The 20,356-nt window shown below is 50.3% G+C and overlaps 1 protein-coding gene across 10 annotated transcripts in view; it reads left to right on the top strand.

Annotated features, from left to right (window-relative positions):
* The window catches only part of AGAP1 (ArfGAP with GTPase domain, ankyrin repeat and PH domain 1), a 555,073-nt gene that overhangs the window by 210,052 nt on the left and 324,665 nt on the right, over nucleotides 1-20,356 (top strand). For all 10 annotated transcript variants that reach the window (XM_060151780.1, XM_060151784.1, XM_060151782.1 and 7 more), the window contains 3 exons: nucleotides 5,010-5,095; nucleotides 9,437-9,578; nucleotides 14,612-14,746. In XM_060151780.1, the coding sequence (XP_060007763.1) occupies nucleotides 5,010-5,095; nucleotides 9,437-9,578; nucleotides 14,612-14,746 (363 nt within the window). The remainder of the gene's footprint in view (nucleotides 1-5,009; nucleotides 5,096-9,436; nucleotides 9,579-14,611; nucleotides 14,747-20,356) is intronic.

The raw sequence follows: 20,356 nt of genomic DNA, 5'->3' as shown, positions 1-20,356 counted from the left end.
CTTCCTGCGGTCATTCACAGGTGGGCTTGGTCAGGATGTTTCCTGTGAACTAAACAAAAGTATTTTAGCTTAATGCTCATCACCTGGGAGGCAGGGTTCCCAGAGATGGGCCATTATGTACCATTTAAGCTTATAGGCAACATCCCTTTAATGATTAACTTGTAATAGAATACAAAAGGTTCTTCCCTGTGACACAAAGTGATAGGCAGGTCTATTTGTTTTTAGTTTCCTAAGCACAGGGATGATTACCATTTGGGGCTGAAGGCAGTTCCCTTCCGGAGCTGTGAGTGGAGCGAGGAAAAGACATCCTCAGCCCCACTGCCCTGCATTCTCGGTGTTGCCCTGTGGGTGCTAGGAAATTACACGAAAGATTCCAAGCTCGTCTGTGGACACTGTGTGCCGTGAACTGTCTCAGCAAAAATCCACAGGGAAGAGGGCAGAGGTGAGAATCAGTCAGCACTTCTGGGTTTGGGTCTCATGCCTGCTGGCTGTGGGGGTTTGGTCAGTGTCTGAACTTCTTTTCCAGCCAAGTTAGATGTGGAGGTTGATGGTGATATTTGCATCACAAGATGCTGTGAGGAACAACGGACATGATGTGGGAAGAGAAGTGCTTTGTAAAGTATTACAAGGCTTGCTGTTGCCTGGAGAGCTGTTAATGATATGATAATATCTTTTAGTCCAATTAGCCAAAAAGACAGAAATGTCAAACATCTGTTGCAGTGTTTACTCCCAACAAGTTTTTTTTTTTTTTTGAGAATAGGAAAATTTGATTTTCTTTTTTTCCCCCTTAAAGCAGAAATGCCAACCCAGGTGAGATGGTTATACCTCCTTCAGTGTAGACAGCCCTCATATTTAATAGGGCTCCATTGTAGGTCCATCCTACCTAGCTTGAGTTTAAAGAATAGAGGGAACCCAGTTGTTTTTACCTACGCCAGCATCCCAGATTCAAAACTGGTTCCCCCAGCATGAGATCAGGACTCAGGGTAGTAACCTTGAAACCTTGATACTGATTGGTTACCAGTGGATTATAAGGGGGCCCCTTGAGTCTTTTTTTCAAGATATTAAAGAAACAAAACAACTGACCTTTGCTTCCTGGTGTGCTATTCACAACACATCCAGCATCCCTGTTCTTGGTAGGTATATTCAGGTCCATCTTCTACTCATTTTTGGAAGAAATTAAGACCTTGACTTGCTTAAGAAGGCAAGCTGAAGGGCAAACCAAGTTTCCCAGGGCAGTTTTCTGGAAACTCTGAAAACTAGACTTTGGGTGAACCAGAAATTTAATAAATTGCATGTGAGGTTGAGCTCAGACAAGAAGAATGTCTCCTCTGTGTGCTCTAACGAGATGCAAACACTTCTGTCCAGCGAGACTCAGTTACGAACATCAAAGCCCAGAGATGAACTTGGTTCTGCTCACTTATCTCTACCTGTTTGCTGCATACTTAATGTGGTGCTCTCTACCTCTGCTGACCTCACGGCATCTCTGGAAGGAACAGACTTAAGTGCGGGAGGGATCTCCGTTTTCCCTTCTCATGGAGATGTCAGCACAGGTACAGAGCCCTTGTACCCCTGTGTACTCGGTGGGCAGGCAGCTGTGTGAGGGACACTGCACACGTATGCACGGGTGGGCCGAGCCAAGGGCATGTTGGTCGTTCCCAATACAGGGGTCAGATTTGGGTACACTTTCTAAAAGTAAAACTACCCCCCAGGTACTTTAATGTTATGTAATAGTATTAGGCAGTCAGAGACGGTTGACGATTATTCGTGTAACAAGTTTATAGCATGGGCCACAGGCCAGGCTGTGCATTAAATGCTAGGAATACAGAGCCCGGTGCAACAGCCCTGCTAGCCCTCTGTATCGACAGATTTGTTCAGCCACGGATCTGAAACACTCAAAAAAAAAAAAATTACAGGAAGTTTCAAAAAGCAAAACTTGAATTTGTCTCATGCTGGCAGCCAGTTACGTAACATTTATGTTGAACTTAGAGCTATTTACGCGGTATTTATACCGTATGAGATATTATAGGTAATCTGGAGATGATTTAAAGTATACAGGAGGATGTGTGTAGGTTATATGAAAATACTGCACCATTTTGTATAAGGGATTTTGGAACTAGTCTCCTGTGGAGTCTGAGGGATGACTGTAATTGGAAATAGGATTGTAAAATAGGCATTTAAAAATCTGCATTAGAAATGAAGTTGGATGTAAGTTTGGTAGTGTGCTCTAACATTTCGGTAGGGAAAGATCTAATGGCTGGGATGGATGGCGGGTTTGAATTTCAGATAATGAGAGAGGTGGCCCCTGGGGAGTGTAGACCAGCTTGGTACCACCCCCACCTTCATCCCAAGGTTTTTTCCCTTTGTGTCTCTAAAGTGAACTGTAGAAAACGGATTTTAAAGTCGAATTTTATTTACCTGCTGGGCTGTGTTTCTCCAGTACCCAGTTGTCTATGTTCCCGTTGAGCCTGCTGACAATCTATCCGCAGTAGGAGTTTATTTTTTATGTATAATTTTATTAATCATAGTCTTACTTTTTCACAATCTGGGTGCTTAAACACCTGGCTGAATTTTATCTAATCAAACCTTTGGGTTCATGGCAAATGCATTTGAGTGTTTCATTTTTGTTTCCTGATGTATAACACCAGAGAAAACACAGAAGTCCATTGCAAGTGTCTAATATTTGCAATTGTAAAATATTGAAGAGACATACTAATTACATATCTTAGGGGGGAAGTGAAAAGTGATTTTAGAATTGGAAGGGGCCTTAAGGATGGAGGAGAGAATCACCCCTCCTTTTAGAGCTGATGAAAATTAGGTCCAGAGGCCTCTGCTTGAGGTTACAAAGCAGAGGAGCGGAAAGAACTCTGTGCAAACCTTTCTTAACTTTAGTATTGTTGTTCAGCTATCTGGACACATAACTTGGGGTCGTGACTCTACAAAAATATGTGAAAGAAAGTGAATGAACGAATAGATGTGAAATTCATCCAACAAGCCCTTACCCTGTAAGACACACGAGGGCATAGAGACCCAGGGGAGGAGCAGGGCCATCAGCGGGCGTCATTCCGGGAGAGCTGCATGGTGACGCCCACCGGGTGCCTGCTCCCCAGGGAGATGGGGGGAGGCGGCTGGCAGCGGAGGGGTGCTGGTACTGCGGGAGCTCCCCCCTCCTGCTCTGGAGACCACGTGGACTAGTGAGGAATTGGCCGTGTGAGACCAGCGTGCCCAGGGCAGCTGTGAAGCCTCGTGGAGGTCGAACCTGAGTTCATCAGACCAGGGCTGGCCTCCATGCGCTCAGATGCTGGGAGTCAGCGCTCGTTTGGGGGAGCTGCGGGGCACAGGGACCGTGAATCACTGTGGATCCTCCTACAGCCGGACGCGCAGGTGCAGAGCGGGCCTCAGCCCGTCTGGTCCAGCGCGCATGCGCTCTGTACCCCGCCCCCGGCCCTCAGATGTGTTTCCCTCCGTCCGTTCTCCACGGAGTCTGCCCTCCTTTTTCGGTGTCGGCGGTGAGGGGGATCAAAATGAGGGTTTCTCCATTTTAAAGTTGGAAAGTTTTCTTCGGTTTTTGAAGTTTTGCTCTTTAAGCACGTGCATCTTGCCTGTGACGGGGTGGCCGGGGCGGAGGGTGGGGGGGAATGCGGGGCGGGAGCGGCCGTGTGCGCATGCGTGCTCGCTTGCGGAGGCGACCTCCCCGCGGGCCGCCCCAGCCTCACGTGGCAGAGGCCCACCTGCGGACACTTCTTAGGGGTGCGGTGAGGTGAGGTGGGGTGGTTTGGGACGGGGAGTCTAGTTTCTGCTTCTCGGGCGCTGGGATGGCCCAAACCCCGGACTCTCGGAGGGAAGGTCCGCGTCGTCGAGGGGCCACTGTGGCGGAGAGCCAGGTGTGACTCCGGGGGGCAGGGGGCCGACACCCAGCCTCTGGGGCCGGTGGGGAAGCTCCACCAGCGAGGTTCGCGGGCTTCCAGTTATTCGGGGTTAGCTGGTGATTCTGGAAGGCCTCTGTGCCGAGGAGCTGAAATGAGTGCCGGTGCTGGCGTGTTCCCCTCGAGACCACGAGTTCCGAAGCCCAGTGAGGGGTGACTGCCGCAGGCTCGGAGCCCAGAGCGTGGGAAGGTCGTTTGTCTCTGGAGGTGGCAGAGGGCGTGGCAGAGGGACCCAGAAGTGGACGTATTTCCCGCTGCCCAGGGGAGGCCTAGCAGTCCGAACCGGGGCGCTGAGGGGAGATGTTTGAGGCACCTGGGCGTGGGCGGGGTCAGCCCCTGCCGCCTTCACGTGGCCACCCCCGTACCCCCAGTGTTCCGGCGGGGCCCCTGGTGGTCTCTCGCTAACCCAGCGTGGTCTCTAACGCTCTCCGTCCGCCAGCTGCGCTGCTGTGTCTCCGCCTGTGCGGAGCTGCCATCCAGTAGTTTGTGTCTAACCCGTGTGTGGTAGTTGAGCACCCTTCCCTTACCTGTGAACTGTGAACACGGAAACACCATCCCCATGCTGTTCTATGTTTTCCTTCCAAGAACTGGGTTTCTCTTGAGGAGAATACAGATTCTCAGCCCTTGAATTTGTCAACGTGCTGGAGACCAGGCCCCTGATCAGCAGATACAATTCGTTTCGGTTTTGTGAACCCAACGAGAGAACAATTTCCGGGCTCTCTGTTTCTGGACTCGGTATCAGCGTGTTCCCAGGGAGAGAGAATTCCTGAATTTACACACAAAGCCTGCATTAAAATCCCACGCTTCTGAGCCACGAGTGATCCTGGCATTGCATGGAGGCTGTGTATTCTAACTAGAAAGGAACACGGGTTCTTAAGGATGGATATTTGAATCTGAGTTCAGTAGTTCTTTTAAAGTCCAGGGGTCCCTGGAGGCAGAGCCGCAGCCCACTCCTACTAAACACTCAGGGCTGCCCCCAGGGCCACAGCCTAGGGTGTATTTTTCCACAAGCGAAGCCCACGTCTGTTTGCCCTCCCCTCGCTCTGTCTTTCCCGCGTAACGAGATTTTTTGTGTGTGTGTGGCAGGTGGCAGATTCAAGAAAGAGATTGTTGTCGACGGACAGAGCTATCTGCTGCTGATCAGGGATGAAGGGGGCCCTCCAGAGGCACAGGTGAGTACTGCGCGCACACTGGTGACCCGCGTTCACCTGGGCCTCCTTGGGAAGGGTCTGACTCCACAGGTGCTTCTAAGAAGTCGGTCAGGTGCATACAAGAAAAGGTGAGAGAGAGGCCCCAGGAAAATGCTTTCTGTACTGAGGTTTTTCTCATCCCTGAGAGACTAATTCCGTTGTTCCTTCAGACAGAAACCTAGAGGGAAGTTTGGGCTGTGTGGCTGATTTTCACTTTGCGTTTTTGTTTTTTTGCGGTACGCGGGCCTCTCACCGTTGTGGCCTCTCCCGTTGCGGAGCACAGGCTCCGGACGCGCAGGCTCAGCGGCCATGGCTCACGGGCCCAGCTGCTCCGCGGCACGTGGGATCTTCCCGGACCGGGGCACGAACCTGCATCCCCTGCATCGGCAGGCGGACTCCCAACCACTGCACCACCAGGGAAGCCCCACTTTGCGTTTTTTAAGAAGGAAGGAAGAGCAGAATCTGCACTGATTTGTCAACTCAGCTGAATTGACATCTGGAAGTGTCTATAGCCCTTTTTTTCTCCTTTTATCCTGTGTTTGATCTCTAGAGCAATACAGTCATTTAGAAAGTTGGATGGGATTTGGAAATCTGAGCACTACTGCCAGGCTGCCCACCAGGCTTCTCAGCCCGGATCATTCTCCGCCGCAAACCAGGATGCAGCACAGTGTGATTTCTTTGAAAGTTCCTTGAAAAATGGGTGTTGTGGAGGAAAAAAAAAACAGCATGAGTGTGGAAAACCTTTTTCTTTGGTTTACTTACTCTCCAGTTTATTACTGTACTTATATAATTTACTAGCTGAACACTTTGAAGGGACCGAGGGCTAGTAATAGTCAAGACCCATTAATGTGAACTTAATATTAAAAATTTTCTCTGGCGTTCTTTCTTGAACTTACCCTTTGGTGAAAGTGCGACACAGGATTATTGGTGATTTAAGCGAACGATGTTGAATATGGAGGTTGTTAAAGTTCTAGAACTCCATACACTGAGGCGTATGCAGCGCTACAGAAAAATGGCCTGGATTTACCATGTTTTAGTGAGTCTAAAATGCCACTGATTATAAGCTATACCAGTATTTAAAAGAAAAATGCTGTCAAACTGTGAAACAAAGCAGTCCATAAGGTATGTTCTGATAGCAAAGACATTAGTTAAAGTGTGGAAAAGATTTGTTTTCGCTTTGCTGAAACAGCATAATCGATGAGAGTAAGGAAACACCGAAGACATGTTAAACATGAAAAAAAGTAGGTTACGGAGCTGTGAGAGCTCGGGTTCAGCGCACGTCTGTTACTTTATACTTAAGCAGGACAGGGTGTGATGTCTGACACCGTCCTAGAAGGTTCATGATGGTGCTGAAAGCTCAATCACTTTTTCTGAGTGGTCCTTCGCCCGTGGGACGTCTGTCCTGCTATCACAAGGGTTCCCTCCGAGGCAGGTGGTAATAGGAGAATGACGTAGGTAAAGTGTGGGTGTCACCTGGGGTGATTTTCCGCTTTTCTGGCTCGTAAATGTTTTGGAGTGACCAGGGGCAATCTCACATGTAAAGAGCACACCTTAGCTCTGACATAAAGAATCTAAGAAGAAAGTTGAGAGACGTACAGGAGCGCATGTTGGAGCTGGTGTAGTGGCTTCAGAGGCACTGATGTCCCGGGATGCTGCCAGGGATGGGATGCTGGGGGGCCCAGGGCTGCAGAGACACGGCGCTTCCCCTGACGCCAGTCGTGGAGCAGTGAGCAGGCTGCCCTGGGCCAGAGTTTAACCGCAGTGAGACCAGTCTCGCAAGGAGCCCCAGGCCCACACTGGAGAGGGAACTCCAGCCCGAGGAATTAGGGGCTCGGAGCACTGCCCCACCCTGAAGTTTTCATCAGCCATGATTGCTGTTGGGGTTGCCTTTTTAATGAAAATATTTTTGGGGGGTGGTTCTCCTATTACGAAGCTCAGGCCCAGTGTTCCCCACATCCCCAGACGGTGACATTAAAAATCCCAGGGGTTTTTCTCTCCAGTGGTATGTACCCTCTGAGAAGCATCTTTCCTCTAGGAAGCACGTATTCCTATGGAACACATCTTTTCCATAGCCTCAGATGCTTAGGACATGTGATGTCATTCGACACAGAATCATTTTCCTTCCTTTTAGTCCCTGATTAATTAAAGAATTGGCTTTTAAGAATAAAACAAAAAAACTTAAGGCCTGTGAGCAGTAATGGAGCCCTTCTTGTAAGTTTCTTCCCGTGTCTGGAAAGCACACATATTGTGAATCGGTAACCCTGGTTGAGCCCCCGCCCCGCCACCTTCCCTGAGTGGTGCAGCTCACTTAATCCTCGAGATGACCCTGGGAGACGATGCTCTGAGCGTTCCCGTCACCAAGGACGCTGACGCCCTGAGATCTCATGGCATCAGGGCACAGGCCGAGGTGGCCGGCCCACACCCCCGCCCCGCCGGGGGTAGAACTAGGGCCCCCAGGAGGTCTCTGTCTTGGCCCCTGGCCGTGAGTTTCCTGAGGACCAGTCCCTTATTCTAGCACATACTTCCCACAGAAGCATCATTAGGCTAGAAGCTTACCCTGGTTAAAGTGCAGATTTCTGCTTTGAGGGGATGTCAAACGGAGCCTTTCAAAACTAGGCCGAGTGTACTCGGACATTCAAGGAAAAGAACTGTTTTCAAGTCACCACTCCTAGGCACATGTGAGCATGCTGTTTGTTTCCACTGTTGCAGATCATGTCATATAGTCTGCGAAGGTAATGACGGCTTCATGAGTGAAGTTGCAGGATTTTGTGGATACTGGTGTCTTATTAGGTGGTGTGAAAACTCTGCCAGTTAACTGGGTTTTTTGGGGTTTTTTTTTGCAGTTGGTGGAGAAGCCGCTGGGGTGGATGGGGGACATCTATGGAGTGCCCACTGCTCACTAGGCCCTGGGGCTCTCAGGATGCACCCTTGAGAGGATGTGGCCTGGTTTGCATTTCCTCTGCACGGAGGGTCAGGTGGTTGTCAGTTTTGGGAGGTGCGGGCTGGTCCCAGGGACCACAAGCATTCATAAGGTGCTCGTGGGCGTGGGGAAGCTGACTTCGCCCCGATTCTTGGGAAGAGAAAGGAAAACACATCTCAAGGTAGAGAAGGGGAGAAGGAGATGCCGTGTCAGCCTGAGTCCTGGGCCCTCAGGAGGCATCAGCCAGTCCCAAGGCTACTGGCCCCAAGTTCTCTTTCACATTTAATTTCATATTTATCATTTGAACTTCAGGTGTATTTACGTTTTGTTGCATAAAATCTCCATTTGTAACTGAATACGCTTTTCATTTATATGTGGAAGTCAGAGCTTAACCCACTAAAAATCTCACCAGACATTAGAGCTGATGCCTTGACCAGCAGAACTTACGTGGAGCTGCAGGTTCTTTTAGAGAAAGCATGTGGGGCATTTTTTTTTTTTATTTGATTTTCACTTGGGTCTTTCATCAAAGAGAAGGGTCTCTGGCGCTAAGTCTCTTCCTCAGAGCCACCTCTGTGACCCTGGGAGCCCTGGGAAGCTGCTGAGCTTCCAGGACCCTCTCCTTTCTTGGCTCCAGCTTTACAAGACGGTTATGGGTGTTCCACGAGATAACGTGTGCTTGAGGGTGTGGTTATTTGCCAGAGAGAGGATCTGATGTGAGTTCAGCTGGATGCAAGAAAAATGAGAATAAAATGACAGGAGTCGGCTGTTGTGGGGTTTTCATTGTTTTCCCCTAAGTTTTGTGCATTGCTTTTGTTAATTTCTCCGGCAGTGAGTCATGATTTCCTTGAAGGGTGCTGGGATTAATCAGGGACGGCTGATCTTTACAATACGAAGGCCTCACATGTTGAGGGAGTAGTTGGCCCTGGAGGTGGAGGATTTCTGAGCCGTGGGCACCCAGAGGAAGAGCCCCATTTCAGGGGTCCAGCACGGCTTCCTGGGCGGCCTTCTTGGGGAGTTTGGGGTGAAACAGGAAGCTGCAAGGCCGCCCTCCGTGCCTATCTCCAGGTCGGCTCTGCTGTGCGCGGGGTTTGCCTTCCATTGGCCGAGTCGGGCCAGAGGGTAGACACTCCCTTGGGGAAGGATGTCTGGTTTTACTCTGGAGACAGCGTGGCCTGGGTGGGAAGGGGCTGAGGGCCATCACAGGCGTGTTGTGCGAGGATGAGAAGGGCGTTCGTGACGCCCCAGCGATGCGCTATAAGACGTCGGACGTGGCCCGGCTGGAGGCGTGTCTGCCGGCCTTTCGTCCTGTGTTCATGAAGGTGACCCCATGCTGCTCCTTTGCCTTTCCCTCGTGAGCTCCTCACTCAGTATCTCCTGCTCACCTGCCTTTCTTTTCTCCCCAGTTTGCCATGTGGGTGGACGCTGTTATATTTGTCTTCAGCTTGGAGGATGAGATAAGTTTCCAGACGGTCTACCACTACTACAGCCGGATGGCCAACTACCGGAACACGAGTGAGATTCCGCTGGTCCTGGTGGGAACCCAGGGTGAGTGGTGCCCGAGGGCAGGTTGTGCTTCTATGGCTCCAGCAGCTGAGCAGTAAGTGATTCCTGGCCTGTGTTTTCAGAGTGGAGGGGTTTGGAAACGGTTTAAAGAAGCAGTAATTTCCTACTGAAGCCTCCCTTTTTACAGTGAGCATCCGTGAAACTGAAACTGTCACACTTCCTGATTTGATTCAGTGGAGAAGTCACTTGGCAATTTCAAAACAAAACACCCCCCTACACTCCCAAGTGCTCTAATTTCTATATTAGAATATCTTAATTCTCTCTGTTCCAAAATAATATATAAGCGCCCTAAAAGGTTATTTATGTTCACCTTTGTACCTTTAATACTGATTTCTGATATAATGCAGAGTTTTGTTTTATTCTGCTCTATTTCTTAATGTCTTATGAGCTGTATCTCATTTTTAGCAGATCCCTTAGAAAGCATAGAATCTTACCATGTGGGTACGTTTTGTGTTTTTTTTTCTAGGACACTTAAAACTTGGTCTTTTAGTAAAGTGACATCACTTACTATGCCCTTGATCATAGATTCATTGATGTGCTGGTACCTGCCACTGGGGACTTAACTAAGGGGTCATACGGAATGTTTTTAAAAGTCACATGAAGGTTAACTTTAAAACTGCTTTGCCAGAAAAATGGAGAACTTAAAAAATATAATCATGTCAAGAAACACTGGATTTTCCTTTCATCTTTTGGTGCAGGTTCTGTTTTTCGTTAATTCCTTTAGAATGAGCACATCTGGTCTGCCCTTGCATGCCCTGATGTAAGACTTTTCCAAATAAGAAACCAGCTGCGCCAAACAAGCAAGAACAGTTCGCTGCGTGCGTGGCAGCAGATCTAATATAACTGAGAGCGCTGGCGGGGTAACCCGCTGCCTTGGCAGGAGAAGCCTGAATCGTGGAGTGGGTGTGTGTGGGGAGAAAAGAGTGTGCCATAAACTAAAGTCATCTGCTCAGGGTGCTAGATGTAAAACGTGAGGGTTGGGTTTTCATGGAGAGAACTTCATTGCCAATCCCCACCCCACCCCCCTTTTTTTGGCTGCATCGGGTCTTTGTTGCTGTGCGCGGGCTTTCTCTAGTTGCAGTGAGCTGGGGCTACTCTTCGTTGCGGTGCGGTGGCTTCTCTTGTTGTGGAGCACAGGCTCCAGGCACACGGGCTCAGTAGTTGTGTCTCGTGGGCTCTAGAGCGCAGGCTCAGTAGTTACGATGCATAGGCTTAGTTGCTCCGCGGCATGTGGGATCTTCCCGGCCCAGGGCTCGAACCCGTGTCCCCTGCATCGGCAGGTGGATTCTTAACCACTGCACCACCAGGGAAGTCCCCCCTCTTCTTTTTTTTTTTTTTAATAGCATATATGTCCTGGCCAGCAGTCTCACACCTGAAACCTTCAGAGCAGAGGTGGATTTAGACCAACATGGGACGTGAGAGGTTTTTTATGCCCAAAGCGCCCTCTAGTGGTCACTGGGAGACAAGGCACGCCAGTAAAAAGCCCTTGGTTCTTGTTCGGATGTACAGAATTGGCGTATTTGAGTTGGCCTCCTGAAAATTCTTAATACGTAATATTTTATAGTGGGCAGCTCATCTAAAGAAGACCTTGCTTCAAGCTGCCTTGAAATCGACATCGAGGCAGTTAATTTCCAGTAAGCGCCTCTTCCTGCAGGCCTACCGAGGGCATTTCTGAGCCAAAGCAGGGTCTGTATGGGCGGCTCCTTGCCAGCCGCCTGGGTTCAGGGGATCTGTGTTCAGGATGCAGAATGCCTTTCTGCGGTGGACTCACCGGGATAAAGGGCAGGTAGGTTTTCAATCCAGGCCAGAAAGGTAATTTTGATCAGTTTGTTGTCTTTCTACACAGCAGTGTTTTGGGTAGTAGGGGTGGCGAGTCTGGGGTCCCTGCACGGGGCCGTGCAAACCCCGCATCACTCGCTCCAGGACGCTGTTGACCTTGACGCTACCAGGCCTTGAAGGGAGGAAATCCCGTAAGGCAGTGGGGGCATCCGTGGGCACACCAGTGTCGAGTGCGTGTTTGCTTTTGTTCCTGATGTTTCCACGTGTGGCCAGTTTACCTGAGGTCCTGCTGGGATTGCAGATGCATATCTCTCCCTGCTGCGGACCTTGGAGATAAGTGCAGCCTCTGTGTCTCCCGCCCCAGCTGAAGGAAGGCACATCTTCACCTCCCACCAGGATGGTGGATGGTCTGTGTCTCAGGAAGGCCTGGGGATGGCTCCACAGAGGCTCTGGGGAAGCCCTGATGTGGAGGAACCGGCCCCCTTTTATTCCCTCTAGTTTTATAAGCGTCTGTCGATTGAGGGCCATGTACCTGCAAGGTACACCTGTGAGCTTGCACCCAGCGAGCACCTGGGAGCACTGCTGGAGGGCTTGTTCCCTGTCCCCTCATATTCATTTGTGAGACCTGTTTGGACTTCAGCAAAGCCATGTCCCAAAGGAGCAGGACGGGAATGTTATCAAGTAGGGACAGTCCTCACCTGAGGGCTCCTCGTGGTCATCAGCCAGACCTCTGATTCCCAGAGCACCCTGGAAGCCCCCGTGGCAGGAAAGTGGAGTGAGTGTGGGCTTCTGGAAGGTTCCACCCGTAGGTACCATTAGCTTGTTTCGCTTTCTGTGAAGCCATGCTTGTCCTGATGCTGTACAGGCGGCGTGGGGTGCCAGAGACAACGGCTGAGGGGATCTCAGGTTTCCCTCCCAGCTGGTCGGGGCTGGTGGCCTCAAGATAGGAGATTATGGGATGGAGAAGATAGAGAAGAATTAAGACAATTCCTGAAGGGTACGTGGGGTGTGGGGCCTTACCCAGAGGTGGGGGGACGTGTTCTCTCCCGGGTACCATCGGGGAGCTGGAGGATGTTCCTAAGAGGACGAGGTGATGGTGTGATGTCTCTTAAACATCTGTTTTAAAGACTTGAAGATCACCTTGATTGGAGGGCGAAGCCCGAGCTGTAAAAAGATGCAGAGTCACAAGAGGAATGAAAAACAAGACCAGAAGAGCATTCAAGTGTAGGGTCTGCTTCTGACACATGACAATGTATCTTGGAAGGAAGCTGAGATGGGACGGAAATGAGTGGGCACCCACCGGGGAAGGAGGGCCTGGGGGATTACGGGGTCAGGATAAATCTGAAGCTGGATTCACGCTCTGTGGCGTGTATTTTCTAGTTTATACGAAAGCACTGGAAAATTCTGGGTTTCTAACGTTTTTTCTACTGTTTTCTTAAAAGATGTTTACACCTTAAAAAAAAAGCAAACTTGTTTTCCTTAAGTGTTATGAAATCCAAGTCAAATTTCTTATTCTGTAAGGTAAGAAGACAGGACGAGATAGTGTTTGAAGAAATCCCTCTAACAGGCCCTGCCAGGGAATGTTCTGGAACATCTGTTTGAGGTGGCTCCGGTCATTGTCAGGAGAAGGGTCCTGAATCATAGTTTCTCTAGGAGTAATTCAGAACTATCGGTTAAACCTATTCCATGGGACTAGGAAAAAAAGAAAAAATAGGGAGTAAGGAGAAGAGAAAGAGGGGGAAAAAGCAATAAATTATTCCCTCAAGGTGTCCCTTTTGTTTACTACTTCCAGGAATTTGAGTGCCTCAGGCACTTCCTGTGCAACAGCAGACATTTAAAAGGTTGTCACTGTCTTGTGTGACTTAACACTGCTTTTCCCTGGACTAGTACAGAAAATGCCGGTGGCGGGTTTTTGGTTAAAGAGATGTTGAGTGTTTCCCGTAACTCAGGAGCTTTCGTGCCCTCGGGGAAAATGCCACGTCAGGGGCAGCCCTGTGAAGTGTGTGTCCTCGCAGGGTAGCACGCCAGCAGGAACGTCTCAGCCCGTCCTCTGGTCCTGTGTGCGGGGCGTCCGGCTGCCCCCCAGTTACTCAGTAGTAACAGAACGAACGGGGAGAGGGCCTCGTGGATGCCGAGCTGAAAGAAAAGAAGGGCTGCATTTCTTTTTATTACGAGACTAGTGGCCGGTGCCTGACATGTGTTTCACGGCTCAGATGCCCCCATCTGTACACAGGTCCTGAAGGAGGTGAGGGGTGTCTCGCAGCCGAGCCATCTTTTTTTTTTTTTTTTTTTTTGATGACGACCACTTTTAAAGTCTTTATTGAATTTGTTACAATATTGCTTCTATTTTCTGTTCTGTTTTTTTTTTTTTGGCCGCGAGGCATGTGGGATCTCAGCTCCCCGACCGGGGATCGAACCCGCACCCCGTGCCTTGGAAGGCGAGGTCTTAACCACTGGACTGCCAGGGAAGTCCCCCACCCGAGCCACCTGTTAAGAGCCAACGTGGTTTGCACACTAGTCTGCGACACCCCCTCCAGTGCCCCAGGCCCCCTCCCACTCCTGCCTCGCCCTTGGGTCCCCCTTAAATGCTCGGCGCTCTGCCGCCCCCTGCCCCAGGCACCCTCCCCCACCCGCCACCTGCTGCAGGTGTGGCTTCTCTGACCCCTGCCCTGTGACCCAGCTCCTACCCTACGTCCCATCCTACACCCATCGTCCTTCCTCGTTTGTGTCTTACTTATCTTCTGCCTCCCTCCCCAGCTGACCTAATGTCCCCTCTGTGAGAGCACAGAGTTTTGTTCCCTGGGGGGCATCCCCGTGCCTAGAACTGGGCCAGGCACCCAACAGGGCTCCATGAGCGCGTGTCCAGCGGGCAGATGGAGGGCGTGCGTTTCCCGGGTGCCGTGTGCCGAGCTCGCCACACGTAGTGACCGTGTGGTTTTCCTTGTTAAAGCATTGTCCTCTGGGGCCACGTTGAACTCGTACCCTTTCCTTCTGGTCTTCGGGGACATTCTTTTATTTCATATTCAGAAGCAGGATCCTCTGAAACACCTGATCGTTGTGGTGTCTGGGATGATTATGTTGGCGATAAACGGTGTTTTGAAAACTCCAGGTGCTGGAAAGAATCCCAGCAGTGCTGAGCGTGGGGCAGGTTTTGAGCTCCTGGGGGCCGTGAGTGGTGGGACGTCCCCAGGCCGCTCGTGGTCACCATGTCGCCGCTTCTTGTCGGTCTGTTGCAGATGCCATCAGCTCCACCAACCCGCGGGTCATCGACGACGCCAGGGCGCGGAAGCTCTCCAGCGACCTCAAGAGGTGCACGTACTACGAGACGTGCGCCACGTACGGGCTGAACGTGGAGAGGGTCTTCCAGGACGGTAAATGCTCGTGCTGTGCCTGCAGCATCCATTCACCTCACGCCGGCCACCGGTCCACGCGGATGACGCGACCCCGAGCGCTCCCTACAGGGAGGGTCCTCAGCCCGGGTCGCGTTCCGGGGGTGCGCTGAGCGTCCGCCCTGAAACAGTCCTGTGTGTACCACTGGTGACCCCTTTCTGCACAGGATGAAGCATTTCTCAAATGGTTATTTGCGCACAGGACGTGTCAGACACACACACGCATCATTTCTGCTTCACTGCAGATGCTCTTTATTCAGCCCCACTTAAAAAAAAAGGTTTAAATATTTCATGCTGGGTTTGGAGGAGAGTAAGCAGAAAAGAGAGAGAGTCTAGTTTGGCCAGGAGTAAGTACGCCTTAGGGCCGCTGGCTGGGAGTGAGCGCCAGCATTTGGGAACTGTGTCTTTGCCTCCTTCTTGATCCCTCACCTCCAGGACAGCCACCCCTCAGGTGGGAAATTCTCCTGGTGGAGCAGAGGTCCCCCCGTACACAACTGTGATGGCAGACGTCAGGCCTGGAGGGCAGGGGAGAGAGCAGGTGGGGATGAGAGGGAGGCGGGGGGGTGGGGTCTGTAGCGGGGAAGGTGGTCTCTGGTCTGGTGGGGTCGGGGAGGGTCTGGGGTAGGTTAGCATCAAAGACGCGGGAGAAGGATGCTCCCGGCAGACGGTTCTGTTTCTGATGGGCCTCATGGGAATCCTAGGCCCCCTCCTCTTCTGGGTTAATCTCGTTTAGACCTACTTCTGCATCCCCAGCTCTGTGCCGGGGCTTGTTGGGGGCTGAGCAGGGCAGCCAGGCTTGGTCTCCTTGGAGGCCTCCCTTGCTCCTGGGGTCGTGGAGGCCTTGCCCTGGGGAGACTGTTAATGCCAGGAAGAGTAGTAATGATGGGGTGCTCCCAGCACTTCCCCAAACCGGGCAGGTTATGCTTTTTTTTTAAATGTCCAAACGAGCTTTCAGAGAAAATTATAGGAATTGCACACTCTTGCCATTTTATTAAATTTCAAAGATTGTGTCCATTTTTTAACTTTGCATTTTCTTCCACTTTCCTTAGCAGCCAGTTCCTTTTCTAAGCTTGCCATCTCTTTCCTCTTATCCGCCTCCCAGATAATTATCAGCCTTTTCTATCTTTCAGTACATTTATCCTATTTAGTCCCTGTACGTCACATTCCCCTCCCAGCTCAGCCCCCAGTCCCCAGGGCTCTGCGTCCCCTTTGTCCTTTACCGCACATTTACGTGGGCCTCCTCGGGCCCTGCCCACCCATGCTCGGGAGCAGACCCCACTTGAAAGCCGTTCAGGGCCAGTGTCTGCAGCTCCTTGAACGTTAGTGACACCGTGAAGGATGACGCAAGGAAGCCTGTGGGGCTCTCCCGAGGGGTGGGCTCCAGTGGGCGAGGTCGCCGTTTGCCCCAATAGTGGAAACCCCTGTGATGGTTAAAGTGGAGTATTAACAGATGAAAGGTCTGCAAACTAGGGCCCAGGGGCCAAACCTGGCCAACAGCCTGTTTCTATAAACAGACTTTTCTGTTTACAGGCTGCGGGAGGGGTGGGCTGGGCTGCTCTTGGGTGTTGCCGCAGAGTTGAGTGGTTGGCCAGGAATGCCTGAGATACTCTGTGGCCTCTTACAGAAAGTCTGCCCATCCCTGACGTAGAGGATCGGCATTTAGTTGCGTGGATGAGTTGCTTCTCCACAGTGATTGCTTTCCTTGTACATTGATGGAGGTTTGCAAATGTGAACTTCCCATAAATAAATGAACTCCTCTTACACATAGTAAACTAACTGGTACTCGGGGATGACAAGGTATGGAGCTTCCCTGCCCAGCACCCAGGGGATCCGAGGCAGTGGGCAGGGGCCAGTGTGCAGGGGCCGCTTCCCTGTCATCCTCAAGCTGGAAGCTGGCAAGGGGAGCGTGAGGAAGGACCTTTCCAAAAGTCGTTGGTTAAAATACCAGTGTTTCCTTGCTGTGACGGCTCCTCAGTGATTCCACAGGTGAACCATATTACACTCGAAGTGTGAGTTTTCACAGGCTTGCGCGATTTCCAGAACATTTTGCTATTACTTTAGAAACGATACCTTCCCGTTGAGTATTTGGATTGTACAAAGTCTGCATGATACTGCAACTTCTGTGACTGTTGTGATTTTATTCTTAAAATATTTTTATTTACGTGAAGGTTAAGTTTCTAAAATAAAATTGCGGTTACTCTGCATATTTTCTGTGGTAATTAGTTGGTAAACCTTTTTATTTGTTAATCGTAAACTCTTGAATTGTTAGTGGTGAAAGTAGTGGCTCACCGAATGGGGAATATACTCAGTACTTGGAAATCATTAGCAATAACCGTCCATTTTAATCTTCAAGGGAAGAAAAGAAAAAAAAAAAACCAACCTGGAAGGTTTATAGCTAAAGAACTCAGGGCTCAGAAAGGTCAGGTACCTTGACCACAGGTACTCGCGTGGATTGGACCCCAGTCTTGGGAGCCGGGAGCCTAGAGCCTTAACCATTTTGTCATTAAAACAGAGCATCTGGGTCCTGCCCACATACCCGGGGCAGGCTGGGGGCAGGGTACACTTTCACCGCACAGGTTCACTGCCCACTCACGGACTCGGTATATCTGGATTTCTTTTTTTGACTTCAGGGCTTTCTCTATGCCCTAGGGCTTACTTTTATTTGTGTACTTTTTATATCTTTGCATGGTAGAAAAATTTTTTAAAAAGCATGTGACTTCTGTGTAACCATTAGCTTATCGATCAAAGAAGCATCCAGACCCGGTGTGTTACCCCAGCTCCGACCTCCACCTGCTCTTGCAGGCCGAGCTCCCGATCAGCTGGCTGCCCAGCTCTGCTTTGTACGAGACCAGGGGCCTTAGTCTTTGCTTCTGTAAGTGTCCTAACACAGAAGACAGAATGTGAAAATAGTGGAGAAACAGGATGGTTTTGCTGGTGTAGTCACGTATCTCCTGGAAGGTGATTCAGGAGGGAGGTTCTCTGTTCGCTTCTCGGTATCAGGAGGAAGCAAAGTAGGTTGGTTGTTGCGTTCGTTCATTCATTCCCTTAGTTGAGCCCCAGCCTTCCTCATGCCTGGAAGCACAGTCAGGGCCCCCGTCTTGGTGAAGTGAAAGTCCAGCAGGGAAGATAAACTTAGAACAGTCACCCAGAAATGCAGGCGACATCTTGCCTGGGGGCGGAGAAGAGGTAGTGCCGGACTAGGATGCTTTCCGTCGCCCCTGCTTGACAGCCTGGGGTCACCCTCTGCTTCTTAGTTTGTGTAGCTTGTGGAGAAGAATGATCTGGCCTGCACAGGGGCTTCCTGTAAGTCAGATTCGCCTTTTGAGAATTAATACACTCATTGCTTTTTACTTAATCTGGGCAGCTGAAGCTGGCTTGGGGCCTGGTTGCCCATCTGTTTGTCTGGGTTCCCAGAAGGGCCCTCGGGGGCCCTGTGGGCTGCCCGGGGCCCACCCCATGTCTCTCAGTCCCATTCTGTGCTGTTTTGTTTGCCCCTGGCATGTCTGGGAGAGGAACTGCAGGCTGTTGTATTTTTAATATTACAGTGATTTCTGTGTTTGGCATTCAATTTTTTGAAAGTCCCTGGTCATTTGTCCAGATTAGGGCCTGGACACATGCAGAAACAGGATTGCAGCAAATAAAGTTCATTCTCGGCAGGTATCGTTTCTCTGGTGCTGTAATTTTTTTTTCTTCCTTTTTTTTTTTTAAAAAAGTGTCACTTTCTATAAAGGAACCAGGTCTGAGTGGCCAGAGCCCTTGGAGTGAGCACGTCTTTCATGGCGTTCTAGTTCAGCCTCTGGGCAGGTAAAGGAAGGTGGTGTTGCTGGTGGGAGTTTTCAGGCGAGACGTTCAGTGATGAGCTAAAATAAACACCGCTTAACAACAAAAGTAAATTCTTCCCTCAGAAGACCAAGCAGAGCTTAAAGGTAGTGAAAAGTCATTGGTGTGGGTGGTGAAAGTGCCCCTTGGAGGGTTACATGCGCCGTCTCGGGGGCAAGAAAGTCTTCACGATAGAGCAGCCGTGATTTTAGTTTCCTGGGGTTGGGTTTTGGAAATTGTGGATCTTAGTCACTCTTTGAACACTTTTAAATATCTCACCTTATACCGGGTGTCCGTGTTTGTAGCTTGTCTTGCCGAGAGTGGCAGTGGTGTGTCATGGACGTGTGATGAGCATAGTGATTTGTGTCACAGAACAGTTATCTCAGCCTAGGGATGAGGGAGGATCCGTTTGTTTGTTTTGGCGTTTCGTGGAAGAGAGCTGATGGACCTCTAAGGTTTTGGCGGTATATTTTATAATTTTTAAATTATGGCATCTGGCTTGCATATTTTAAAGATCTCTGATACCTAAAGAAGAGTGGCTTCCCTTTATACGGAATGCGACGTAGAACCAGCTGGTGGTACAGAACACCATCTTGTCTTTCCCTTATCTAAGCTGCTTTATGCCCTTCCCCTCCCTCCTTCCCTCCCCCGCCCCCAGAATGAGTTGATGCAGATTTATGTGAATCGTAAACAGTATTGTTTTACGTATAGGATGTTGTGTTATCCCTCCCAGCATCAGTTGTACGCAGAATTTAATGTTCTTGCACATACATTCTAAAGTTGCAGTCATTTGTTAAATCCTGATTCAGAGCATCCTATTGTACACATTAAGGCATACTCCCCACTAAAGGTTTAACTTCTTAAGCTTCTATTCATTGAACAGTTGGAAACCTACCTGCAAGATTCTGCTCTGACAGTAGTTGGTGGACCAGCTCAAGATCCGTATAGACCAAGATGTAGATGCATTGCAGATTGCCATCCTGCTTCATTCCGCCCAAGGCTGCTGGATTTTGTCACTGGGTGGTTGGGTGGTTCCGTCATCTCACGTGCGAGACCTTCTGTTCTAGGACGGGTCTGCTTTATTTATATTAACAGAAACGATTCAGTTTTAGGTACGTGTGGTTGGCAAAGCTGGGCAGTAGCATTTGAAGGTCGCTGTCTGCCTCTTGCTAGACCTTCTGCTTTACTGAGAGTTCCCTCCAGCTGTCCTGGGGGTGGACGTTTATCTATAGCAGCCCCCCTCCTAGGAAGACTCATGGCAGTCTTGCGACACCATCACCCAGCTCTTTCTTTCTTTCTTTTTTTTATTTTTATTGGGGTATAGTTGCTTTACAGTGTTACGTTAGTTTCTGCTGTACAACGAAGTGAATCAGCTCTGTGTATACATACATCCCTATATCCCCTCCCTCTTGGACCTCCCTCCCACCCCGCCTCCCGGTCCCACCCATCCGGGTCACCACAGAGCACCTAGCTGAGCTCCCTGCGCTATACAGCAGGTTCCCCTCAGCTATCTGTTCTATACACGGTGGTGTATATATGTCAATCCCAATCTCCCAGTTCATCCCACCCCAGCTCTTCAGATGTGTGCTGCAGTCAACATTCTGGAAAACGCTTTCGCAGAAGCTGTTCTACTTGGGTTTCACGCCAGCTGGGGGTCGACTCCCTCATGCCAAGGCCCGAGCCCCGAGAGATCGCACACCTGCCCGGGTCCTGTGGTGCCGCACGCAGCCTCAGTGTGCTTTCCAGCCTTTGCTTCCAAAGACTGAAACCCTG

The sequence above is a fragment of the Lagenorhynchus albirostris genome, chromosome 6, assembly GCF_949774975.1.
Source record: "Lagenorhynchus albirostris chromosome 6, mLagAlb1.1, whole genome shotgun sequence".
NCBI lineage: Eukaryota > Metazoa > Chordata > Mammalia > Artiodactyla > Delphinidae > Lagenorhynchus > Lagenorhynchus albirostris.
Note: the sequence above shows the minus strand (reverse complement) of the source record. Positions and strands in the feature narration are given on the sequence as shown.